This window comes from Python bivittatus, unplaced genomic scaffold (assembly GCF_059951505.1).
Source record: "Python bivittatus isolate LINGU-HERP-01145 unplaced genomic scaffold, Pbiv_v1 ctg000020_np1212, whole genome shotgun sequence".
NCBI classification, from domain to species: Eukaryota; Metazoa; Chordata; class Lepidosauria; order Squamata; family Pythonidae; genus Python; species Python bivittatus.
Genome location: NW_028277030.1, coordinates 108075338 through 108103119, shown reverse-complemented (window position 1 = coordinate 108103119; position 27782 = coordinate 108075338). Strand labels below are relative to the sequence as shown.

The window sequence follows — 27782 nt, the reverse complement described above, 5'->3', positions numbered from 1 at the left end:
AAATATTCAGTCCAAAAGGAGTAGCCATTTTTCATGATTCAGATTTCCAAAATAGTGTTACCTCTTTGGGCACCTGCAAGACATAGAAAGTGATCAGTTGAAAGATAAAAGTATTGCTCTTATCACAAACAGCCAAATGATAAATAAAAAAACCCACTCCATGTAATACAGCATTTTCTAATCTGCTGCTCTCCAGGTGTGTTAGACTTCAATTTCTATAATCTCCCAAAGTATGACCATGGACTATCGGAACTGAAAATCAATACATTTGGGGGATGGCAGTTTGGGGTATTTGAGAAGTTGAATATTTGTATGCCTAATGACTATTATATGTTGGATATTGGGCCACTTTTAATACTTTTTTTTTGCCATACAAATTCTGTACTCTAATTAGAAAATCCAGTAATGTGCTTGAATCTAAAATCCAACCATACTCAACTGAAGAACATCAATGTTCTTCCAGTTATTGCTTTCCAGTCTACCTGTGTACTTCTCTATTCTTCCATAGTGCTAAATCAATAATTGTGAATATTGTGGTAACAAATCACTAGGGAAGTGACTACAAGCCTCACTGAATAAACCATTTAAAAACAGTTTCTTACTAAGTCTGTCTAGTCTAATCTTGCCTTTGATTTTTTAAAAATTATGTAATTACTATATAAAGTTGGTTCAATTGTAACTTAAATAATGTAGTTCATAGTTTTATTCAGGATTTTGCTTTTTCCACAAAACACTTTCTGTTGTCTCAGGTATATATTTTTGTCTTCCTCTTGCATATAATTATGCATGGAAGAAAGAACAATTTTTTTCCAAGTCTCTGACATAGGTATATAATTTATTTTTCATGTGGGAAGACGTACACTATCTATGAAGTAAAATACTGTTATTTGTTGATCATTCAGCCATACAATCGGTCCTAGTTATGTAAGTATGCAATCACAAAAACTGCTTATCCAGTAGAAATACTGGTTTTGTTCTCGGCTTATCACTTTCAGTTAAAAAAGAGCCTTGCATCATTTTTGTTTCCAAACTACTTGGCATGTAACAGAAGCTGGATCCACTATCAAAGAACATAATTGTCATCCTCAAATGTTCTGCCCTAACCATGTGGCATAGACTCACTGGTAATATTCTGTGCCTTGGCTTGGAATCCCCAGTTTTCAGGTTTGATAGGATACTATTGTCTAATAGATCTTGGGAAAGTGGAGAAAGAAACAGGACCATTACAGGAAAGACAACCTCAGCCCGGGGGAAGAGGGAAGCATGAAAAAATGACTTAAAGTAACTCTGCCTTAATTATGCAAGGCATAATAAACTCAGGAAAGAAAACCCAGCTGGATTTATTGCTCACAGGGATAGTGATTGTCATGAAAAAGAAGAGAACATCTACTATCCCCACAATGTGTTAGAGCAGGGTTCCTCAACCTCAGCAACTTTAAGATGGTTGGACTTCAGCATGGCTGACTGGGGAATTCTGGGAGTTGAAGTCACCCACCTTAAAGTTGCTGAGGTTGAGGAACCCTGCGTTAGAGCATATGTTCTGCCAGCAATCCTCAGAAATCTTAAGTGTAATCCATACTAGTGCCCAATCTACTTCCACTGAATACTCTGGTGGCCAATGCATGGAAGGCTCACGTTGGGCTCCATCTCTTTCTTCCTTTCTTCACCTGTTCAGCTCTCTATCTGTCCATCTGAAAGAGAGTTGTACCCACAATTGCTTGTAACCAAGTACTGTTCTCTGTGTGACCTGCAACATTACTTTATTGGGATACTTGACAGCAGAGAGAGAGAGAGAGACTCTTGTCCAGGCCATCCCAAGTACATTGCCATTTGAGATCTCTAGCTAAATGCTTGGAGATTGGGAAGAACTGGGTACAGCACATATTCTCTGTTTAGTGTGAAACCCTCTATACTTTTCATCCAAATGCCTGAATAGGGCATAAGACATTACAGCCTGCCATCTGCTATAGGTAAATTATCTGTAGATAAATTTTGCCTTAGCATAATATGTGAAGCCATTCTTTATGGCACAACACATTGAGAACCACAGCATATAGTTTGTTCAACAAGCCTTTCTTTAAAAATACTAGCTTAGCATTACATACAACTACTCATTGTTCATCTTTTTGCAAATGAACAGGTGAGTGAGCTAAGCTCTGAGGAATATGTGTCAGGAAATTGTATGAGAGTGAATGTGAGGAAGGTTGGATCTGTGAATGACAGGAGTGAGACACACCAAGTAAAAAGTATGTTTAGTGAAAAAAGGATACGCAGGTGTCTCTTCCTTTGTGAAAGTGAGCAGGAATGCACCAGTCTAGGCACCAGCAGTCCAGACCTGGCACCGTGGCCATCTCAAGCCACCTTAACTGGCATGTTGACCAGAATCCTTTTTGGCTTTTGGGACAAAAGTGCCTATGTCCTAGGAAGTAAAATAACAAGAACCTGATAAAGGGAGTAGCCGATGCTGAGCAGCCCTTCCCCCATCCTCTTCTGTCGCCTGCGATTTTTCTGCATCAAACCTACTAACACCGTGCAGCAGGGCTCACTTGCACTTTCTTCCTGATCATCATCTGGCTCATCCAGCTTGATTTTAAACTGGGGGTTGGTCCAGTATGTTGCTACAGAGACCAAAATATAAATATAGATAAAATTGTCAGAGTTGAGAAAGGAAAAGAAAGCAGAATTTCTCTTGTGTGAACTATGCTCACTCTCACTAGAGCTGCAGGGAATAGCTCTTAGGTGTGAACCTAATTGTGATTTCCAGCCTAGCCTTCCCATTATATTTATACAGTTAATGCTTCTTTCTCCCACCTCTGCCACATGCTGTGCTATATATTTATTGCAATAAGCAAAACCCAATTGAACTACTGAGAGATATTTCCTAAGGGAGCAATAAGCAGCTGAGAACAGCTATGGTCATTAACCCCAGCCAGTTATTTATCCACAAAAGTCTATTACTGGCAAATCCTGTAGGACATAATGCTCAGATGTGGCTGAAAAAATTAATCTTTTTTTTTTAATCTTCTAACAAATTTAAACTGCTACTATGTCCAGGCCCATATGCTACTGTGGCTTTGTGGTTCCACATTACATACAAAAGTACAGCATGATTTATCAGGGAGCCAAAAAGGAATTTTGTTGTTATCACTTGATATCCAGATGTTAGCAAAATGCCCAATAATATAAGATGTGAGATATATATGCAGAGAGGATTTATCTATGGTGGTGGGGCTCCAGTGGTCACTGCATATTACTTATTAGTTTATTTCATAAGATCAGATTGAGGATCAGCCTACTTAGAGTCTGAAGTCTGAAGGCATTGTTACCTTGGCAGCAATAATGTCTCCAGGGACAATGCTGCAATTTTTGCACCTTTTCCCCATTTGAAGGAGGTGATAGCAGTTGTTTTAAGTAAAATGGGTGTATTTGTCCTATCAGCATGATTTTGATCTGATTATCTTGGCTGTATTTGCCTACTTCTGCTCCAGAGTGTGAAGAACTTGACAGAGTTGGATGAAATAAATAAAGAGAACCAGATCTGTAAATAAAGATTCTGGAATCTTAAGGCAGCTGTATAGAAATTAAATGCTCTGGAAATATATGGTTTTATTTCTTTTTTGCATTCTGTGTAACATATGCATACTCTGCTAGTTACAGCAGTTTTCTAGATTCCTGAAGACCTAAGAGCTACTTTGGAGAGCTGTTTTGCATAACATTACTAAATAATAAATAGAAAAATAGAAGAAACCACTAAGACAATAGTTCTGAAAGATAAAACTATTTCTTTTGCAGAATTGCCTTAAAACAAAAGGACATAATGACAAAACCCTCACAATTGCTAGACAAAGTCAAAATATAGTTTAATACCCAAGAGATTTTAAGAGGGAAATATTTCATACTCAAAGCTCAAAAATGCATGTTCTAATGCACATTAAAAATAAGCTAACATGGCACTCTGGAAAATGTTCTCCATTGCTTATGTTTATTGTCTTGTTTTCTTCATTATAAAATACCATGTTTCTTCAAATAATTGAAACCAAAGTATAGAATTTGATGGGATTAGCCCAAAACTAGGATTGACACAGTGCCCCTGATTCAGATGTTAATGGGAAAATGTATCCTTTGGGAAATTATAAAGTCTGCACTTAGATATCATAGCCATAGCTAGGTCCAGATGGACATTGTGCCATTTTCCTCTTTGCACATGAAAAGAAGAAATAGAACGTTTCCTTTCATGGTTTGCAAGAAACCATTCTGTGTCTACATCCAGGAAACTGGGATTTGTACAAAAACTAGTTAGACAGGAAACTAGGATATCAAACTAAGATATTTCTTAACAAACTGTTATCGTTTGCACAACAGTTCTATATTAAGGCAAGCCAGAATAGTGGTGGTTTGTAAAAGCTGCTTACAGAAGCTTCAGATATTCTTCAGTCATATGTGGACAGAGGTAGAAGAGTTATAATGGCATGCTCTCTTAAGAGCAAAATGTGGTTTGTTGCAGTGACATTGCTGGTATCCTCATATGTATTCTCTGCTATCTCCTGGCAAGGTACTCCATGGCTGACAACTGGCAAATCAGGCCAACAGCTGGAACAATTCACCTGGTACAGGTTCCCTGCTTACCCCAAGTCATGCCTGAAGTCTCACCTGGTCAGGGTCTTTATGAGATTCATTTGTGAAGCATCAAAAAAGTTGGCAGTGTCATGAGGCATTAGAAAAGACTTAGGGAGGTATTTTTCCATATGGCCTTTCCTCAGGTGCCCACAGCCACAGCCCAGTCGAAATTAAATGCCTGGCCAGCCAGTGGCCACTGATGACTTCACTGGACTTCAATCATGAAAGAAATCATCTAGGACCTTGGCAGGATGATGGAAGGTTGAAGGGTAAGGCAAAATGGCTGATCTTCCAATTTATTGCCCAGAAGCTGGGCCTTTTGCTGGTTCAGTGGCAGCATTTGGCTAATAATGCAGTGAGAAAGTCACTTTGGATTTTAAGACCTGGAGTCAGGCTTAGCAAACCTCTGCCTTGCTGTTGTATCAAAGTGACTGTATTCAACCATGGCTTAATAAGTTAATTCAGTTACCTGGGTTTGCACAACACACTGAACCATAATCACACCAGCTGGTTCACATAACAGACCATAAATTAGATAACCCCATGTTACCCCAGTGTATTAGGCAAACACAGCCAATGTATCCAAAACCTTTATTATCTGCAGATGTAAATGCCATTATTAAAATAATATAGACATTTTTCTCTACCTTTGACTTCTCCTCTTCAAGAGTGTCATTCAGCTATCTCTGAATGCTATTCCACAAAAAATACAGCATCATTTTCATACTTTAATACTTTATGAACTCTAGCAAATATTCAAATATTTGAGGCTGAAGGATTTGATCATTATACCATGATGAAAGCCATAAAGCTTTCTAAAACTATTTATTTATAGCAACGGACTTAACCAAGGATTGGCTGTTAACAACCAACATCATATTTTTATAATCCTAGAGAAAACTGTTTCCCACTTGAAATCATTTTAAAATGTTTAATTAACACACCATGTTGCTATTCATTTTAATTATATATTTGAGTTAGAGATCCAAACAGCAAAAGATTTAGAGATTAATTTAGCATTCGATAAATAAAAATGAAACTGCTTTGCTAGACTGTTGAAATATGCAACTATTGTGTTACATGTTGTGTTGGTAAAATGTTGGTAATTTTTGACTGCAATTATAACCACATCAAAACTGAATGGTGTGTAGAAATAAAACTTAAACACTTTGATATATGAGAACAAATATGGAAAGGAATACAAATAGCGCATATGAACGGTATGGAGTCTCCTAAAAGTCAGGTTGTATAAAATCCCTGAGTAATCAGGAGTGAGTCAGGATACAATGCTATATGCTGTGAACCTTCTCCATTACCAATCACTGCCAAAGTTTAGACTGCAATCATAGATCTCGATAGTTATCATACATCATTGTGTATTGCCATACCTCCCAAAAGAGTTATCTTATCAATGACACAAAGGCTGGATGAACCATGTCAGCAGGCTGGTCTTTTCCAGCCAAAAGAGGCAGATATATAAAGCACTAGGAAATTCAATTTAAAGATTCAGGCAGCAGGATTCAGCACCTTACTCCCTATGTCACCAGATCTGCTTGCAAGCTTAAGGAATTACTGGCTTAACCTTTTGTATGCACCACCATTATTCTCATAATGGCCAGAGGACATTGTGCAGCTCACCAGCTCAGCCAAATCCAGTAAACTTCAGAGATGTTAGAGACTTACTCTGCTTAGCAACAACTCAAACTCTTCCCCTTGCTTGTTTGCTTCAAAACAGAGTCATCAGTCTGTTTGTAACCATATTTCTTGCCAACCTCAGCAACCATATCATCTGCCTCTTCCCCTTGGATGCCAACATGTCTGCTCTTAACTGGACCCCAAAGAATGATCTGAACTTGGCCAAAGCCCTAAAGTGGGCCAAAAAACCATTGAATGCCCCCTGCAATAAAAACAATTTGCATCCATTTCAGGAAAGCAGTAACTCTGGAACAGCTATTTATGGACAAGGACATTCCAAGGCAACAGCAGAGAATGCCACTCCTTGGAACTAACTTTCTTATCTCTCATACTAAAAGCATTAAAGCAATACTTCATTCATTGATTTAAATTACCACAGTGATCCCCCAGGGAGATCACCAATACAATCTGCATTCATTTCTGCAGTACAAAATTGATTTTTGTATACCTGGATAATTTTGGCAGCCACCAGCTGTAGAACCACGTTGCCAGTTTCCATTGAATAGAGCCATGTTCCACTTATGAACTTGATTGCAGGTAAGAGTGTCAGGAGACAAGTTGCAGATCTCAAGTCTTGTAAACTGCTTTTGAAAATCTGAGAAGGACATCCTGCCACCACAAAAGCACAGAAGAATACATTATGACTTTAGAACTATGGTCCTTAGCTGGTGGTTTGTATACCACATTGGGGTTCAGAAGTAGTCTAGGTAACACAAGGAAGTCACTTAACTTTTAAGTTTTTAAAACTTCCTGTAAATGATAAATCTAATAACATATGCATTTCCTCCCCAGAACAAATGGACTTTTCTTTCAGCTGGAGTGGTCTCAAGTTCTTTGATACAGTTATTGATAGGATTTAAGATATGAAACTTGAGAACTGCTGATCTAGAATATTGTCACCCCCACAATTCTTCTGTCTATACAGAAATGGCAGGTGGCAGAGACCTGAGGGGTTTCAAAGCTTTGAAATTTGTAGGCATCATGGTCACCACATGCATTCCCAGTCATTCCACTTCTTGAATCTGGCCATCTGGCTGTCCTTAGCTCCAATATCATCCTCTTCCCATTCCCCACAATTGGAAACTGCTTCCCACATGATTTTTCAAGGTCCAAATTGTTGGGTATCCTTGAGTATGGATTGATCAAACCACCCTTCTCTTCTTAGCAGTTGGTTTTGTAGTACTGGCAAAGAGCAGATGGCACTGCCAATTCACCACAGTGAAGCAGCAACAAAAAAGCATAACTGAATGGAGCTGGAATGGTGAATGAGAAGGACCCCACTGGATATTACCCCACTTGCAAGCCTGTGCAATTTGTGACCTGCTATGCTGAAAGCAGCCTGCCAGCTATGAAAAGCAGCTGGCACAGAAACTCTCATTGCTCAAAACTGTCAAAACTCAGAAATGCCTTTAATTTAATGTGTTCCTAAAGGTACCACTCACTATTGGATGTTTCATTTTAAAGTTGTTCACTACGAAGAATGAGGGCAGAACTCCCATTTTTGCCAGGATTGTGAAATATGAGGGAGACTTTTTTTTTTTTTTTCCATGCCCACTGCTAGCACAGATACTATTAGCTTCAGGTTTCCATTGGTGCCATTGTGCATTTTCCTCCTGGGGCTAATAGAAGCCATCACGTGGAGGTATGACTTTAATCAGCAATATAGTGTGGCAGAAAAAAATGGTATCTTCCTCTCAGTGTAGTCTTGATAAATATCAGGTCTCCCCATGTCTACTAATAGCAGTTTTAAAATGAAAGATGCAACAGCAGGTGGCATATTTAGCTCCATTTCAATCCATCCCTTCTCATCACTACATATGTGAGGACTACAGCTTTTAAAGCACATTCATCTATCCCCTGCTAAAGACAGATATTTCTCACCAAAATTCTCCATCATCTGCCTGCTTATCCAGAGTATTCTTTTGCTTAGGGTCAATATAATTCCATTCTGGGGCACTGCAAGGATACAAGAAGAGCACACAGTAAGATATGAATCAGGGATGTGTATTAGTGTTTTAAAGCACATCCCTGAAAGCAGTACCTTCTTCTTGCAGAAATTAGTTCTGCCAGGAAGAAAATTAACTTAGTAACATGGGATATACAATAAGGTATTTAAAGTGTTGCATTTTTCCTGAGATGTTCAACTGGCCCAGGAGCACTCATAATGGAAGCATATGTGATTGGAACATAGATATTTAGTTAACAGCACAGGTGAATGATACTATTTAATGCAGTGTTATAACCTCATGAATCAGACATCGATCCCACAACTAATATATTGCAGAAGGACCTTTCTTTTTAATTTTGCATTTCTGTTGTTGCTGGCTGATATGCTAATCAGCAAGCCACATGTGCTGATTTGGTTGTTGTAAACACCTAAAATAACTAGTCACTATTTTGCTGTTCTCACAGTTATATATCAGATTAAAAATGTGAACATATCTAGATCCTAGATTTTCCTTTTGAAAGTAAGCAGCAATCCGAAAATGTACCATCTTCTCCTTCCAGATGCTTTGAAGGGAAACCAAGAATCCACAGCAGGAAGCAGACATTTAGGCTATCAAGTGAAATCTTCTGTACAATGCCTGAGTCTAGTCTAAAGCACCCCTTTACTACTACTTGTTGCCTTTTTATGAATTCATATTTTATCTGAATCCTTTTTTAAGTGTGATCAGAACTGACTACATTTGTTGAAGTGGGATTAATCTGCAGAGTGGAGCAGAACTTTTAATTCTCATGATTTGAAAACTGTTCTTCAGTTAATGCTGCTTTAAATTACATTACTCTTTTTGGCAGCTACATATTACTGACTCATATTCAGCTTACACTCGATTACCATCTCAATAACTTTTTCAGATGCATCATTACCAAGACTAATCTTTTTTATGTTAAAGTTGGTCACAGTGTCTTGATCCTGCAAACAGAGGATTGGGGGGGGGGGGGGGATCCTTCCATGACTTTGTAAAGCACCCTTCCAAATGGTTCACACAATCCTACTGGCTGTATTTCTCCCACTCCCAGCTTCAATTTAGGACAGGAGAAACTCACTCTTCCAGTCTGTATGAAGCACAGCCCATCTCCTTATAGCACTTCTCATCCAAAAATGTGTAATCAGTAGTTCTAGAAATGAAATCCCTTTCACAGGCATAATCTTTGCAGCCTTCTAATTCACTTAGAGAATGCTTTTATTCTTTTTCAATCTTCTTTTGTTGATAGGGGGATATCTGAAACCACCACCTCAGTTTTAAGTTTTTAAAGTTTACTTCCTAGAGTTTCCTTCTAGAGCTACTAGCTGTACTTGTCACCATGAGAACGAATAGCTGGCATAATGATTGGAACATTTAGGATCACATTTCCTATCCCAGCTCTCTGAAAAAAATGTATTTCATGAAATCTGGATGACACACATCCACTTCTCTTCCCTGCAGGACAGAGATATCAACCACACTACTTTTCTCTCATTTCTTCAAGAGTTCAACTTCCAGATCCCCTGCCCAACAAAATCTATGGTAGGTTTTGCAATGAAGGCTCAAAACCTGCTTTCACCAGAGCCTAAAAGGAGCTGTTACTTTCAGTATTACAGAATGCCTTCTAAATCTTTTGCCTCTGACAGTTGTTCAGAAACTCTTCATCTTGTCTGATACATGTAGCTACTCAATCTTCCAGCTGTCTTATCTTTTCTCCTAGCAACATTGTCAGTTTGCACTTACTGGAAATGTAGGCTACCTTATCTTCAGGCAGGAAAACAAAAAGAACAATTCTGTATACATTGCAGGTCACCAGCACACAGAGACTTACACATCTATCCTCTCTTTTATTCCTACAGGTATTGTTTCTTCATGGCCAGTTGACTGGTCCTTCTTTCCTCTTATTTCAGGAGTAAGTAACGAGGTGCCCATGGGTACCAATGTATTTCTGAAATATCCCTAGCTGCTCCATCTGACTTTTATAAGGTTATTTTCTTCAAGGAAGAGTAAACAGGAACCTGGCATACTGCAAAGCAAAGCACCAGCCTCTACCATCATATCTATTGGCAAGATTGCCTTGGGTACTACCAGTGTGCTAGAGAGCATCTGGGTGGAAGGCAGGATGCTAGTTCATATTTGGGTAAATGAACATTTTGTGATTTGGCAGAGCTCAGAAGGACAAACATTTTGTGGAAGAAAAGCTGTGAGTGTACCTACCACATGCCTCAAAATTCAAATAGCACCCAAAAGTCCACTAAAGCCCAAATCTCATAGCAGCTTGGGCATTTTCTAGCTCTTACTGTCCATTTGTCTTAAAGAGAAAGTTGAACAGACACCACACACTTCAGATTGGGGTAACAAACTTCTGCTTCTTTTGTTCATTCAGAGTGCTCACTTTTGGGGAACCACATAACCTACTAGACCTGTGTATGCAGGTTCTATTTATTTAGCAGAAAGCAATCACCCAATCACATGCAGTAAGAAATCCATCAATCAGATTTGGAGAGAAACCAATCCAGCAGCTTACAGGAGATACTCCTTTTATCCCATAGAGCTGATTGCATGGCCAGCCAGCTCATATAGCCTCTGAAATGCATTCTCCATTTGTTTGTTTGTTTGTTTATTCATTCATTTTGTTAGCTGCTTCAGTCACTGAAACAACTGTAGGCAGTGTACAAGAAATCAGGATTAAAAACAGAAATATAATAATATATGAAAATGAAGTGCTTTGGGAAACAACAATGCCATAAAATTAATAATCAACCAGGGTTACCCATCATTCTGTCCCAGGGCCTACCAGGAAAGACAGGTCTTTATGGCTCTTCTGAAGGCCAGTAGAATCATGGCCATATGATTTTCCACCTGTAGAATTCTTTTGGTAAATTCTTTGTTCTCCTTCTTTGCCTACTCTGTGAACTTCCAGATATTATTTGATATATAGTCAGTTCTTCAGCTTCTGAGTGGAAAGTGTTTCTGTGGCCTATAGCCCAGTCTTTATACTGCAAGCCAACTCATTTGCATTTAGTGTGTGACAAGTTTAAAAAATGCAAACTTGAGTGATTTCCCCAATACAAATAACAGCTTTAGATAAGCAATTTTTGTCAGAGCAGCCACATGAAAGGAAGGGTTAAACTCTCCCTCTCTGCCTGATGCAATTCCAGTAATTATCCTGGCAGCTGCTAATTTGATTTTTTTTATGAGCATATTAAATGCAAATATATCCTTAATGTCATGTCTAATTTGGCCCTGTGTTTATTTGAGCTTGGGAAGAATCCTCTTAAAAAGATTTGTTTTATCATCTGTCTCTGCTCCTAGCAATGAGTTTCTTGCTATTATCCAGAAATAGCGAGACATGCCTGGTATAAGTTGATAAATAGTCCTGCTCATTTACTAATATTACATTTTCCCTTATTGGATGTCATTTGATTTATTGACTTTTCAAATGTAATTTTTGAGGAGTTATAGGGAAAGGCCAGAAAGAATACCAGAGAAGTTAATATATTCCTTTTGTCCTCACTTTCAGCATAATGTTCAACAAAATTACATGAATATCTTCCCTACAGTGAGATGCATAAACTCTATTTGCTTTTGAAACCTTTGTACCTGACAGTTGAGTGGATTCAATGACTGAGTCCACATCATGATTTGTTGAATGATTGACAACTGTTGCATTCACATAATACTCTATTCCATAAACCATGGTTTACAATTGCTGAGTTTCCACAATTTGTTCTCCCCAAACCAAAGAAACCACATGAAGTTAGTGCAGCGTGTAGCCATAGTCGATATGGGACTGAAGTAGAGAAACATAAATTTAAATCCTCCCTTGGTCACGACATACTTTGGATGTCTGTCTAACTTGTAACACAAGTCAGCTGTAAGATTCATATGGTATCCCAAGTATACTTTGTTGAAGACACTGAAGGACAGATGGGAAGTTTGTTTATAATAATAATAATAATAATAATAATAATAATAATAATAATAGAATGAGTAATATTTCATACATAATGTCACTCTGCAGTGAGATGGGCGGTAACCAATTCGAAATGAATAATCACAAACATTAATAAAGAAAATGATGTTAAAGTGATGATCCAGGACAAAAGGGAGAAAATCAGTAATAGGAATGTACTTATCACTCCAGGCTCCTGTCCATTCCACTTCACCCCATGGATTTCTGATCCTGACCAGTTCCTCCAGCCGGCCACGGTAAGTAACCTGCATTAAACCCCGCAAATACAGTCATAGGATTGAATTATTCTGCACATTGTGTGTTTCCTCCCGCTGCCTTCAGTTATACTGCACTGATTGTATTTCACTAAGAACAAAAAACATACAGTTTGTGATTGTCTGCTGCAGAATGGTTATTACCATGGAATTGAAGACACCAGAAAGTGGAGTTAAAAATGTTGTTATGAGAGATTAAGTATAATCCCTGCAGCAAAATTTTTCCAGAAGGAAGGAAGGAAGGAAGGAAGGAAGGAAGGAAGGAAGGAAGGAAGGAAGGAAGGAAGGAAGGAAGGAAGGAAGGAAGGAAGGAAGGGGGGAACCCTCTAGGAATTCTGCATATTCCCCTAGGATATCTGTTCCATTGTCTTCTGTTCTTAGATACAATTAGATCATCCACCACAGGAATGGACTTAGTCCACAGAATTCCTTCCCAAAGGCGTCTCATTTTCCTTCTTTAAATTTCTACTGATGTGTTTACAATTTCATTATTTTATAATTTAAAAAGATTAAAAACCCAGCATTTTGTATTTTGAAAAATTTGGTATGTCTCTATTTTGGCAAATTCAGAGTACAGTATTATACATTTTGAAAAGAGGGAGGGAAAATTCAAAGAAGGGCAATTTTTAAGACTGCAGATCATGGACATCCCAGCCTTCCACAAGGGCAGTGGATCCACTGTAATTCTCACTTCAGGTAGCTAATGAATCCAGAGGGCACCTGGGGATCCCTAACTATTTGGCAGACAGTTCCATCTTGCACCTTGGTAAGGCCTCTTCCCAGCTGCCAATCACAAGCAGCTCCTTACTTTAGTGAGGAGCTGAGGGAAAGGAAGTGACTGAAAAGATGCCTAGAGCTATGATGGCAGAAAATCAGAACTGGGTGTGATTGAGCATCATAAGAGATCACGTTTGAGACTATACAGTGGCAGTAACAGTTGCAAACCATCAGTTCCTCTCTATACCTATGTATCTGCAGACTCCCACCTAGTGACCCTATTCAGAGTAACCCAGACCCTTTTAGACACAGAGCACCCGCTGTGGATTTCTTAGTTGATCAGATTATTCATATCTACTATGGATTGTACGTCAGTTGGGTTCTGTCCACTGTGGTGAGCAACGTAGCATCTTTTGTTATAACCTGAAATTCTTCTGAGCTTGTAGAATCCAAGAAAGTGGACAGGGTTCTCTGTAGCTTGAATGCTGCCACCTGTGATAGCATGTCCCTCCTAGCTCCTTTGCACCTTGAATTGCACCCAGAAGACAACTGGCAACCAGTGAACAGGAGGTGACTAGGGCATGATGACTGTGAGCAGAGCCTCCCAGTCCAGGAATGGGCATACTTCGCACAAAAATCTTCCTCACCAGAGCTGCCACTTGCTTTTCAAACAGTAGCTATTAGTCTAAGTGATTCCCCAAATTGCAGGCTACCTTTGAGTGGGGGGAATACAATTCCTTTCAGCCAAAGATAGAATTTCCCTGGAATCAATGTTTACAAATCCAAAGCCAGGGTTGGAGGGATTCAGTCAGACTCTGCTTCTCTCCACCCAGACCCTGACAGCTTCCAGGTACTGGGTCAGCACCTCCACCCTATCACCTGTTCAGCCCAGATGTGGGATGTGTAACTGGGTATCATTAGCATATTGATGATCCCAAGCTTTGTACTAATGGATGACCTCCAATGGGTTTCATGTAGATGTTAAAAAGAAGTAGTGAGAGGAGAAATATCTGAGGTAACTCCATAGAATAGAGGTCTCTGGATATATATCTCCTCTCCCACCCCCACTGGTGGTGATTCACTTCATCTCCCATGAGAGGCAATTCAGGTGCAAGGTGGCACCCTCCCCCCCATGGAATCTTCTCCCCCCAGAAGTGAGATTAGTGCTACCCCTCTCAACATTCTGCAAGTCCCTCAAGACCTGGATATGATATCAGGCCTGGGGGTCCCAGAGGACTGGGGGGATTTTGCAATGGCTCCCTTACTAATACTGTAGATCGATCAAGCAAACAAGCAAGCAAGCAAGCGTGGTCACCCTTGTATTCTAGCAAGCAACTACAGCCGCAGAAGAACTCTTCACCAAAGCCTCAGGAAACCCTCCAAGTGCCCTCTGGAAACCAAGCAGTTCCATTGAACACCTTGAGCTGACTGATTAAATGGACCCATTTTCCCTATGGAGGTTAGCAACACTGGTTAACTCCAAACTCACCATAACGAGGGACATATATTAACATTCCCTACCCTCAAATCATGTCACATCTGCCTCAAGACAAAAAAACAGATCTAATGAATATATGAATTGGGCCATGGATGATGTAGGAAAAGTCCATGGTTTTAATGGGAGTTATGAAGCTTCCTCTGATCGCTCTCCCAAGGAAGACAGGTTAAAATCCCCCAACTCCATCAGCCTGGGGAATTCCACTGTCAGTTTTGCAATGAGATCAGGGTGCTTAGGAAGGGAAGCTGATGTGTAGCAGGAATACAACAGCACTGAGACCTAGATTGGGGAAATGCTCCTCTCTTTATCCTATTAGAGCTCTGTCAGACCTTCAAGGTTGTCCATATCAGAAACAGACTCCACAAGATTAGAACTATGTTTTATTGAGGTAGGCTATATTAACAGAATCTTGCAAATCTGATTGTATTTTCCCTTCCCTCTTTCTTATATCCCAGGGAACCGGGAGGAGCCAGCCTGAGTCTCTTCCTAATACTTTATCTTTTTCCAAGGTTCAAGGCATGCTTGTGCACCTTTTGCTTTTGTAACAGCTTCTGAATATTTTCCCCAAGGTCATCTCCCTGTCTCCTTACAATCTCTTAGTGGTGTTCAATACCATTAGCCAGGGTGTCCTTCTGGACTACTTGCAAGGATTGGGAATAGGAGGCATTGCAGTATGGTGTTCCACTCTTGAGTGGATGGTTCCAGTTGGTAATCACAGGTAGGTAGTCATAGGAGGATTCTCAAGCCCACAGGTATTCCACTGTGGACCGCACAGCGCTTGATGTTCTTCCCCATGTTATTCAACATCCTGGCTCTCAGCTTCTGCTCAGGCAGCAGGTACAAGCTGTGGCTGGGGGTGAGGGGGTGACTTCACCCTGCTTTGGCTGGTGAATCAGTTACAACCTTACCTGGATCAGGATGCCCTGGCAACAATGACTCACACTCTGATCACCACCCAGTTGAACCACTATAATTTATTCTACATGGGGCTTCTTGGGAGACAACTTGGAAGATGCAGCTGGTATAAAATGTAGGGGTCAGACTGCTGGCGGGACACTCCTGCCAGTGTAGAATAACACCAATTATAAAGTCATTGCATTGGTTGCCAGTAGAGTACCAGGCCCAATTCAAAGAACTGGTCATTCCGTTCAAAGTCTACAACACAGCCCCAGGATATCTCAAGCAATGCCTTCCCACAGCTGAATCTGCCCATGTGATCTGAACATCTAGGGAGGGCCTGTTGAAAACCACCTCTTGAAAAGTATGCAGGGCATGGACTAGATGACAGGCATTCTCTGTGGTACCCCACTCTGGAAAACTCCTTCCCTGGATTCAGCCCCACCCCTCCCTGCAAGGAGGTAAACTTTATATTGTTCCAAGGTATCTATTTTGATTTGTGCTTTGTTGTTTGCCACCCAGAATCACCACCCAGGATAGGAGCAGGCTAAAAATAAATAAATGTAAGTAAATGCATCACTGAACATTAATTTTGTTGCAAATTAAGTTTTGAAAATCTGTATCTTTACCTCTACTGCTCCAGTTACAGAGTAAGCATGGCCTTTGACCAGCTTCTGACTTGTTATTTCTTCTGTTTCGTTTGCACTGGTAATCTAGGAAAAATTAAAATTGTCAAAACATTTCTAGTTTCAATGCGCACTGTTTGACAAATGAAAGTCACAGAATCATCTGTGCCCAAATCCCTCCTTAGAATTGGAAATCCCAAGCTTGAGCATCCCAAATAAATGTTTGAAGATCTCCAGTGAAAGAAACCATGTTCTGTTCCCATGAATTTGACTTTATTATCAAAATGTTCCTACTATTAAGATGTTTCTTAGCAATGTTGAATTGGTAAGCTCCATTATATTCAGTCTTGTAATCTGGATGTGATGTAAGGCTGAAGCTGGTGAGGCAGGAACCAAGAGATCTCATGCCAGACAGAACAGGTAAAGATTGAACAGATGCCCCTATCTCAAGCCTGGGAAGAGAAAAAGCCAAATTTCCCTGAACTGTAACTGTCTGGGGAGTCAAGTTTTATTGCTATCTCTTGTGTGAAGTTTGACAGACAACTAAAAGCAAGAGTTTGTCACCTTTTATATAATAGGTCCTTAGTTATTTGAGAAGTCTCATTACGTTATATCTTATTTTCCATATCTCTAGCCATTTTTGCTTCATTCTCTGAACCCAGTCTAATTCCCTTGAAATAAGGCAACCAAAACTGGGCACAGATGAAGTCTGAATGGAACTGTGAGGAAGGAGATGATTCCTCAAAAGAGACTTATTTCTTGTAGGACAGATATCTTCTGCAGAAAATACATCTCCAGTGGGCAGGAGGAGGACCTGATACTCACAGTTTTGTCAACACAGGCAGAGACAGCACAATCTGTATGAATTGCTTGCCTTTTATGAAGGTTGCAGATCTCTTACATTGTCTGTGTAACCTGATAGATAGTGGTCATGGTGAGGATCTGGGAGGATAACAGACCTAGAAGCCCAAGCTAGGTAAAAGCTAAAAGCCAGGACTTTCAAGAAAAGTTTCTCAAATTACTATCTGTTCTTCAAGCAGGATCAGTTTGGCAGGCAACACCGAGAGGTCAATTTTGGTGTGGGGAGGGCAGATTTTGATTTGTTAGAGAATATTTGAGGATAAGCTAAATACAGGTAGTCCTTAGGTTACGACCCTAATTGGGACTGGAATTTCCATTGCTAAGCAAAGCGAAGCGGTCGTTAAGTGAAACATCACGTGATTGCCACTTACCTGGCAGTCCAGATTGTGATTGTTAGGCCAGGACCACACAGTCGTTAGGTGAGAACCTGTGATGGAATGTTTCGATGAAGGCCGCGCTCGGGGAGATAAGCATTGCCTTAGCTCCCAGCATGAGCGTGGGAAGGTTAAGAAGATGAGACTGGCACCACCCTAAGGAATTCGTGGGGTTTTGTTTGCTGGCTTGAGGAGTTTGGATTCAGTCTGGCAGGATTCTGTCTGTGGTTGGAAGCTAAAAAAAAGCTATTGAACTAGACTTGTACTGTCTTGTGGAGTTCTTTGGGCTGAACCTGACAGAACCTCACACTTCTCTTGCCTTGTGCAAACTGCCTCTGCTTCAACTCACTGTCCCAGCGCAAAGGCCACAGAGCCACCCCAAAAGTAGCAGCAAGCTCCAGCAGAGGGACTCACACGTTGGTGGCAGTTCTTCACAGAGAGAATCAGAATCAGAACCAGAAGAAGAAGAAGCTGATGTGGGCAGCAGATCGTGCCAGGACTTTTGCACCCGTGTACCAGGCAGGTCCAGGGTGGGTCAGTGCAAACCCTCTCTGCAGGGCAAGTGCGTCAGCAGGATCTCCCAGCCAGCAGTGGGTTGAGACTGCTGAAGCGAGGTAGGTTACCAGAAGCCTGGTGGTCGGGGAAGCAGCACCGGAGGCAAGCCCAGTGGAGGGGAAGCAAGCCAAAGACAACAACGGTCAGCTGGGGGCAGCGACAAGGGGGGGGCAGCAGTGGTGGAATACAGCAGCCTCTTCATCTTGGCCATGCTGTGCAGGGGCAATCAAAAGGGCAGAGACGGAGGGGAGATAGGCGGGTGGGGGGAGTTGAAATGGAGGCAGTTCATGCAGGGCAGGAGAACATGAATGCAGAACACCGCGACGGTCATAAATGCAGGCTGGTTGCCAGTACCCAAATTTTGATCACATGACCACAGGGATGCTGCAACAACCACAACTTGAGGACCTGTTGTATAACCATTTATTCAGCTGTCATAACTTTGCAGGTTGCTGAGTGAATGGATGTAATCTGAGGACTACCTGTAACGGGTATATTTCTTTAAATTAAACTGCTGGTCAACAGGGCACATCTAAAAGGTAGCACAACTTTTATACTGATCAAAGAGGAAAAACATTAGGAGCTGGAGAATGTTCAGTTTTACAAGGATAAAAATGGACGAGTTCCCCAGATGTTTTTAAAAAGTGGATTTGCTGTTTTACTGTAATTTTGCTGATGGTTGTACTAAGTTTTTGTTATTCTAAACAGTTTCATAAAATTAATAGAATATGTTGATCCAAGCAATCAATTAACTGGGTCAACCAGAGTCTTTGGCTAAGAAATGCTCAAAACTCTAACATCACAGCAAGGAGCTGAACTCTCCTGTACTGATGGAACTGTTCCCTTTTCTGTTTGAAAGGGGGGATTATTCCCTATTTTCCATGGTCCTATATCATTCAAACTCTGCTCCATAGGACTGAAGCACTGGATTCCACCATTTAGTGATTGTTCAGGGCAGGACTAAAGTACATAGTAACAAAGATAACATTGTCCCATTTTTTTTGTACAGGTACATACACAGTTAAACATAGCTAGAAATTTCTTACAAAGGAAAGTAGCAATTTATATCAGAAAACATCAGGGGAAATGCACTGTTTTTGTACTGAAACTCCTACACATGTATCAATTTTCCCAGGTTTTTGAGGTATGCTTGTGAAAATAAACTTGTCAGATTTAAAATATCTGCATTAAGTCGCACACTTCATAAATGACTGCTACAGGCTGACAACAACATCTTCTGAATTGTCTACAAATAGTGAGTAAACAAAGGACAGGAGTGCCAGACTAAATAGCTACTGTGGAATCAACCTTTATCGAAATAGCAAATTTCTTCATCTGTGGAAGTACATGCTGCTTTCTCTAGGGAGTATAGTTGCATTCCTATGCATCTGATCCAAAGTTCACTCAAGTCCATGCAAACTGTCTTATTTATCTGACATAAATACTTTTTGAAAGAATGTTTCATGTAATTGTACCTACCAGCATCCTCACTGGAGGAGCTGCAGCACTGTGGAGAAAGCAGGATTACACATGACACTCTGCCAATGACCTCACCCACCACAATGGTGAAATTGGTGACCCGACACATAAGTCATGTTTTCTGCACTGCTGTGACACCAGGTAGGGTGCTGGGCATCACATCAATTCCTTCATTACACTCTCAAGATCAAATTGTAAAGGACTGGATAAAGCGGGGGGGGGGGAGAGGGAGAGGGGGAGAGGGAGGCCATCTTACATCAATGGAGCAGCCCAACAATGAACCAGTTTGCAGGGCTTTTTGCATTATTTGATACAGTTTAGGGGGAGCTTTCCTCAGGTCATAAGATTCACAGATACCACCAGTAAAGTCTTCAAAACCTTCCATAGTAGATCCACCAGTCAAAGCCTCATAAGAACCATTCAGTCTACATTGGAGAAATAAGAAAAAAACAAAAAACAAAACAGTGATTTAAAAAACAGTTACTTTCCACAACCAGCAATAATATAGATTGAACAACTGCATGAACAATTAAGTCTATTTAGCAAAACCATTGATTTAATATTTTTCCAAATAATTAGCTGTTTCCCAACTCAGTAGTAAACTAGGATGAATGGCTGAGAAGTAGAATTACATTGTCAATTATGAATCTACCCCTTATTGAGGACACCTGTCCAACAATCCCCAAGATTCAAGTGAGGGTGTCAGATGATAGAGTAGTGAACAGGATAGACATTTCTAGCATATCTAGTTATGCGTACTCCTAGAAGACCACATATTACACCTCTGTTTCACGAGCTGCATTGGCTGCCAGTTTGCTTCTGGGTCCAGTTCAAGATGCCAGTTTTGACCTTTAAAGCCCTTCATGGCATGAGGCCAGGTTATCTGAGGGACCACCTCTTCCTGATTATCTCTGCCCATCCCATCAGGTCCGGCAGAAAAGGTATACTGCTCCCATCTGCTAAGGAGTTACCTCTGGTGGGACCCAGGAGACGGGCCTTTTCTGCCATGGCACCCACCCTGTGGAACATTCTCCCCACTGAAGTGAGGCTTGCCCCTTCCCTGCTGTGATTTAGGAAGTCCCTTAAGACATGGTTATGTCATCAGGCCTGGGGATCTTTGGGAACCGGAGACTTTCTTAGATGACTCCACTATGATTAATATTCTCTCTCTCTGTGGGGTTTGTATATTTTAAAATTTTTAAACTTTTTGATGATGTTGTATTTTAATAATCACTTTTTAATCTTTTATAATGATTGTTTTTACCTGTTTGTTATTTGTTGTACACCACCCAGAGTCACTTTGTGTGAGATGGGTGGCTATATAAATGTGATATGTAAATAAATAAATAAATAAATAAATAAATAAATATTTACGATGTAATTGTTCTCTTATTTACGCTACTAGAGATTTTCTCAGAGCTAGTTGATTTGCTCTCTGGGAGGATGCTAACATTTACAGCAACATGTCTTCATCTGGTGCAGCTCAGGATTTCATGGTTTTCATGGCAATAACAGGCCTACATAAATTCTTATCTCACCTCATATGACTACAAATCAGTCAGTCAGGATGGAGGTTATCTGTGAGTATGAATGTTCCTAACAAACCTAACAGTAAGAGCAATTCAGCTGTGAAATCAATCACCCAGTGAGATGACAGGTTGCCATTCACTGGATGTGTTCTGGTAGGGGCTAGACAGAATGCTTTAATCTGGAATCCTGCACTGCAAGGAGTTGGAGTCAGTGGCCTAAATGGCTGCTTTCAACTATGGCTCTATGATTATATGAATCTACTGGAATCCAAAAGAAATGAGATCATTAGGAAGTAGCTTTTCTGGAACACATATCTCCCTACAGTGGTAAAAGAACCAATCTGTCCCTGAACACAGATTGAGTCTAAAGGAATCCTGAATATAGTGAAGATTAGAGCTGGTAATCTTATGAAAGCACCTACAAAATGGAGAGATAACCCAGTTAGCTGATGTGATTGCCTTAAACATGTTCTACAGGAACGTGCACTTGAGGTCCTTTTGATTTCTGAGGAGCTAAGGACAATGAAGTGCTTTAGTTGATAATTAGAGTGATGGTGGAAAAAAATTGGGCTGACCTGGCCAAGCACATATCAACTCCCATTTTAGAGCTTACTCTGTGACAGCAAACAGAGCAAACAAATCTTTCTTCTCTGCCATCATTGCATCAACACTGTTGACTAGTTGAATTGCTGATTACATCTGGTCTCCAAGGTGTAGTAAGAAGAAGCTTTGGAAAGACAGTAAAGAAAGATAATACTGGCAAATAATTATTCCCATTTTGGATATTTTCAATACGTATTACTTGAGGATGTGAAAAAATTGGTAAGAAGGACATACTCTATGGGCCCTTACCCATATTAGTTAAAGGAGGGCAGGCTGAATGATGGGTTAACTGTAAATTGAAAGAGAGAGAGAGAGAGAAAGAAATAGGCATGGACATGTTTTTAATTTAGAAAGTCTTCTTTGGTTTCTGCGATTCTAAATAATTGCCAGCCAGTCTCAAATTTGCGTTTTTGAGAATGGCTCTAGAGTAGAAAGCATGAGTCCTATACTACAACACAATTCCAGGTATTTTTGGATGGACTTAATCTTCTGCATTCATTTCAGACTAGTCTAATCCATTTCAAACTATCCAATCCAGTTTGGAGAAAGAAACAGCATATGCATTCACATCTATGAGACTACTAGGGGAGATGATTTAAGGGCTGAATACATTAATATTCTGACACTAGCCCTCTCTCTTTTTTCAGTGGATGCCAAAGTAGCATGGAAGTCCTTAATATACTGCTATTTTATATTCCTCCCACTATGACATGCACTTTATGTGTATTTCCCCTAACACATGCATGTCTGTACACAGAGAGCTGCATCACAAATTTCTGAGAAGGTGGAATACCCTTTTGCATATTAATTTGGTAATTCTTAACCAGAACTGAATTAATTTCTCCTCATCCTAGATTCTACTCCCTGAAAATATATGCCATAATAAATGTATTATTCTTCAAAATGCCACTCAAGACTGTTCATTGCTCAGAAATCATTGAATTATACTTAGCATGGATTCATTGGTAGCATTAGACACAATTCACAAGGCAAACTATAATTAATAGTCTAATCCTGAGAGCTATTAATGGGAACTGTCTCAGAATTAGCTGTGACTTACTTGGCATAGGCCTTCTCCAGTAAGGCACTCCAGAACTCATTGCGTTCTTCTGAGTGCAAAAAGAGCAGCTGTCCGTTTTTTGTGGGGAGCCGGTCATCAACGACGACATCCACCCATTCTCCATACTGCCAGAACTGGCCACAAAGAGAAAAAGACCCATACAGTGAAAAGACCAAAGGAAAACATTTCAAGATAAGTTCATTTGATAAAATTTCTGGAATTAATGAGCCACCTTTCTAAGACAGAGCTTTATCTTTCCGTGCAGCTATCTGCTAGGTTTGCAATGGGAGGTCATATAAGGAGCTGGAACATCTGATTAACAGAGGAAAGAAAAGGAAACTGTTTAATAGAAGAAAGATAGATAGATAGATAGATAGATAGATAGATAGATAGATAGATAGATAGATAGATAGATAGATAGATTATACAAAACAAAAAGATAGAAAGTAAGAAAAAGGGGGGGAAGGAATGAAAAGAGAAGAAAACACATAGTTATATCTTCTGCCCTTCTTTCTATCAAGTAATTATCATTATATTCTTTTCCCCATCTTCTTTGGCCCTTTTTAATCCCCAAATCCAGAAATCATCATTTCAGTCTTTTTTTTTTCTTTCAACAAAAAGTCCATATAGGTTTTCCAGTCTTTCAAAAAAGTCTGTGTCGTTTTTTCCCTGACCAGACTGGTCGGCTTCATCATTTCTGCAAGTTCAGTTAATTTTATAATCCAATCTTCCACTGTAGGTATTTCATTATGTTTCCATCTTTTTGCATACAATAATCTTGCCACAGAAAAAGAAACTGTTCTCAATGAGATGAAGTATAAACTATACCAGCACAAAGATAATCGCTACCCGATGGGCAGCATTCTGCATTTTCTATGACATGCTATTGGATTTATTTATCTAGACTTTCTCCTATTTTCTATTTCCCCCTTTTTAAACTTAGTGTTATCACTAGATGTATATAGCTTAGAACAGAAGCGATACCTGGAAATGAAAGATCCCAGCATAGTCCTTCTGGAAACTCTGATCTTTGGGAACAACACGGTCTAAAATTTCTTGATCTAATGTGAGACACGCAATAGCTGCCAAAAGCCAACAGTCCCCTGGAAACATCAATGTTTATGAAAGAGATAAATGTATATTAATAAAACAATTCCTCCCTCAAAGTCAAGTAATCTAATAACCAGGGCCAAGCTAAGTTATTTTGACATCTGAGGCCCAACCCCATAAGCACCTTAATACCTCGTCCATGGAAATAAAAATATACTGAAAGGTAGATGAGAGGATCCCCAAGTTACTACTTTTCCTGCTGCTTTGCAATTTTCCAGGGGTAATAAAGATCACAGGTTATATCTGGCAAGTATACATGTCTAATGACCATATAAAAGTTGTTTTGTTCTGTCTATATTCTAGAGCAGTGTTTATCCTCAAAAACTTTAAGATGTGTGGACTTCAACTGTCCACACGTCGGCTGGGGAATTCTGGGAGCTGAATTTCACATATCTGAAAGTTTCTGAGGTTGAGAAACACTGTTCTAGCATTATGTTAAATTTGATGTGCTCGATCCCTGAATAGAACTTTTGCTATTATTTTTTCACTTAAAAATCAACTTTGAAGATCCTTACTCAGATCAGAGTTTTAGGGCTGGAGAAGGGACTAACTTTCCCCACATGGCATTTTCTCAATGAGTCCCACCCCGCCCCCCAACGCTAAAAACTGGGCAAAATAAATAGCAATTTGGAAAGGAGTGGGATCACTTCAGTGAAGAAAACAGCATGTAGAAGACTTAAACCCAGTTCACATATAGACCTGACTTGAAGTGAAGATTGCTGTGGTTGCTTTTAAATATTACTGAAGTGGGAGACACTCCTATATCACATCTAGTTTGGCTTTTCCATGCCCAGAGCAAGAGACCAATGGTGTATATCATGAAAAGGAAATAAATGTCTAGCTTATATTACCTAGAAATTTGGTCTCCATTACAGATTGTTTTTTGCTTTGTTGCTTTTGAATGCATCATGAAAATGGCAATGTGGAAATATGTTTTTGTTAGACGCCGTAAGAGTGATAAAATAAGAGTTAAAACAAGTAAGCCCATCATCTGCCATTTGAAGGCTTTAATGCAGAGAAAAAGATTGCAGGCTAACATATGTGTTTAAATGCACATTTAAATAAATTGTATTATTTTGCATGCTATGCATATAAGCATATACAGTGGTACCTCGAGTTACGAACGCCCCTCCTTGCGAATTTTTCGAGATACAACCAGCTCCGGGCCCAAAAATTTACCTCGACTTGCGAACTCCGCCTTGAGTTACGAACCGGATCCGCGGCCATTTTCCCTGCTGCCACGCGGTCGCAGCTTCCTGTGGGCGAGATCGCGGTAGCAAGGAGACGTTCGGTGAGGCTTGTGGTGTGTTTTGTGGCATTTGGAAGGTGTTTGGTGTGCTTGTCAGCATGGCTCCAAAGAAAATGCAGAGCAGGCTTGGCAAGAATAAGGCTTTGAAGAAAAAAGTGACGATCGAACTTAAGAAGGACATTATAGAAAAGCACGATCGTGGTATTCGTGTGACTGATCTGGCCTTGGAGTACAAGATGGCGAAGTCGACCATCTCGACTATTTTCATGTTTTTGTGGTTTAAAAATAAAATGCATATGTTTCAGAACTGTTTAACCGTATGTATTTACATTGAACCTTATGGGGGAAATTTGCCTCGTGGTGTGACCAAATTCAGAGGGTGGATTAGCCGTATTTACATTGAACCTTATGGGGAAATTTGCCTCGTGGTGCGACCAAATTCGGAGGGCGGAACGGTTTAACCGTATTTACATTGAACCTTATGGGAAAATTTACCTCGAGTTGCGAGCAACTCGAGTTGCAACCAGAGTCACGGAACGGATTAAGTTCGTAACTAGAGGTACCACTGTATATGTCAGCCAGTCATAATCTATTGTATGTGTGCTCTTTACAAAAGTATAAATGTTCTACATTTCTCAAACTCCCTTGAAACCCTGCCAAGCTAAGTTCAATCGAATTTTTCCTACTGATGAAGAAATAAAGTTTAATGAATGAAGGCCTTGGAGATAGTCTGACTGTATTCCTCTACATCAAATACTGTATCTTAAATTTGAAAGAATATTTTACAGAAATGTAAGGATGAGAAAGGATTTCCTTTTGTTTCAGTGGCTAGTTAGTGGGACACTTGCAAAACGAGCGATAAAGTCAGTGTTCAAAGAACATATTTCACACTGTTATTTTATATTTACAGTATTTGAATCATCAAACAAAATAATACAATTTGCATGTTTGTTCTCTGATTATAGCACACAGCGGTTCAGAGTGTGTTGCGGTTCCCCCTCCCCTGAGAGAGAGAGAAAAAGTGGCATTTCCCTACTCACCCAAAGCCCCCTGACGAATATCTGTACGAGTGGCTCCTCCCTCAATGAACTGGGGGTTTGGGACCAGCTCCTGAAAATAACGATTGAATATTATAATTGGATTTTGCCTCTCACATTTTTTTACACTTTCACCGAAGAAAAACTCTCAGTTAAAACGTTGTAGCCTTCCTCACTTATGGTTGTTCCGCAAATCTGAGCTCTTCCTGCAAATCCTGTAGTAAACATTTATTTCAACCTGGAAAGGGGGACTCCTGGTTCTTACCTACTGTAAAATGAGACAGAACGATAGAATTATTTCGGAAAACTGTGGACCTTACCAAGAGTGCAAGCTGTTGGACAAAGAAAATGTTGAGTTCAAAATACATCAGAATCTGAGGGCCAGTTACACCATATACAACTACTTTGTAAGTTCAGTATAGAAAGCTCACTCAGCACAGAAACATATAAGCCTGTGTTTTTCAAACTTGACAACTGCTGGCTGGGAAATTCTGGGAGTTGAAATCCACACATCTTAAAGTTGCCAAGTTTGAAGTCCCCTTCCATGTAGTCTCCATGACAGCAATATCATGCGGTAGACCACTGTCTTCTTCTGAGATTTTTTTTTTCCTTCCTAGTCTAGCCTACCCCATCCAAGCCCTAACCAAGCCAACACTGCTTAGCTTCTGAGCCCAGCCAAGCCAGGGTATGCCAGGTGCTATCTCTAATCTCTCTGAAAAATGTTTAATATATAACTACTACAGGATGTGTTCATGAGAAGAGTGAACGGAAGTATAGACAGTAAGTCTCAGCTTAGTTCACTGTCTTACTTGGGAGGCTTATTTTCTACATCAGTTATATATCTACCGACTTCAAAAACTACTTTAGGTGGTTCACAGTAATGCATGTACTATTAGAACAAAATACAGTGGAACCTCGGGTTACAAACACTTCTGTTCACGAACTTTTCGGGTGACGAAACAAAATTTTGTTTCGGTTCGCGAACTCCGCCTCGGGTCACGAACAGGATCCGCGGCCATTTTCCCGCCCATGACACATGGTCCGTGGCCATTTTCCCGCCCGTGACACGTGGTCCGCGGCCATTTTCCTGCCCCTGACACGTGGTCCGCGGCCATTTTCCACCCGACACGTGGTCCGCGGCCATTTTTCCGCCCCTGACACGTGGTCCGCGGCCATTTTCCGCCCCTGACATGTGGTCCGTAGCCATTTTTCTGCCCCTGACACGTGGTCCACGGCCATTTTCCGCCCCTGACATGTGGTCCGCGGCCATTTTTCCGCCCCTGACACGTGGTCTGTGGCCATTTTTCCGCCCTTGACACGTGGTCTGCGGCCATTTTCTGCCCGACAGGTGGTCGTAGGGAGGGGGACTCTCCCTCCAAGCAATAGCCGCCTCCCTGTCCTCCACGCCAGAACGGATTAACGGTAATTACATTGAATCTTATGGGAAAATTTGCTTCGGGTCGCGACCAATTCGGGTTGCGACCAGAGTCGTGGAACGAATTAAGTTCGTGAACTGAGGTTCCACTGTACTGTAAAACAAATTAAGTAACAATTCAATCTAAAGGCACAGGGATAGTCAAACCCATCTGAACTCCCGCTGAAAAAGTATAGCTTTCACCTTCTTACTAAATAACAGCCATGTAGGAGTAGTTGGAACCTCCAGGGGACATTATTCCAA

The 27782-nt window shown here is 40.4% G+C and overlaps 1 protein-coding gene across 3 annotated transcripts in view; it reads right to left on the bottom strand.

The window, feature by feature from the left end:
- LOC103056703 (calpain-8) overlaps positions 1–27782 on the bottom strand; it is a 56992-nt gene that overhangs the window by 23178 nt on the left and 6032 nt on the right. For 2 of the 3 annotated variants that reach the window (XM_025165461.2, XM_025165460.2), the window contains exons 2-13: positions 26108–26177; positions 23693–23811; positions 22709–22842; positions 19773–19941; positions 19517–19544; positions 17480–17535; positions 16251–16334; positions 12415–12500; positions 8194–8268; positions 6761–6921; positions 2443–2618; positions 62–73 (exon numbers count right to left, since the gene is read on the bottom strand). In XM_025165461.2, the coding sequence (XP_025021229.2) occupies positions 62–73; positions 2443–2618; positions 6761–6921; positions 8194–8268; positions 12415–12500; positions 16251–16334; positions 17480–17535; positions 19517–19544; positions 19773–19941; positions 22709–22842; positions 23693–23811; positions 26108–26177 (1170 nt within the window). The remainder of the gene's footprint in view (positions 1–61; positions 74–2442; positions 2619–6760; positions 6922–8193; positions 8269–12414; positions 12501–16250; positions 16335–17479; positions 17536–19516; positions 19545–19772; positions 19942–22708; positions 22843–23692; positions 23812–26107; positions 26178–27782) is intronic. The other variant, XM_007426283.3, reaches the window with a different exon arrangement.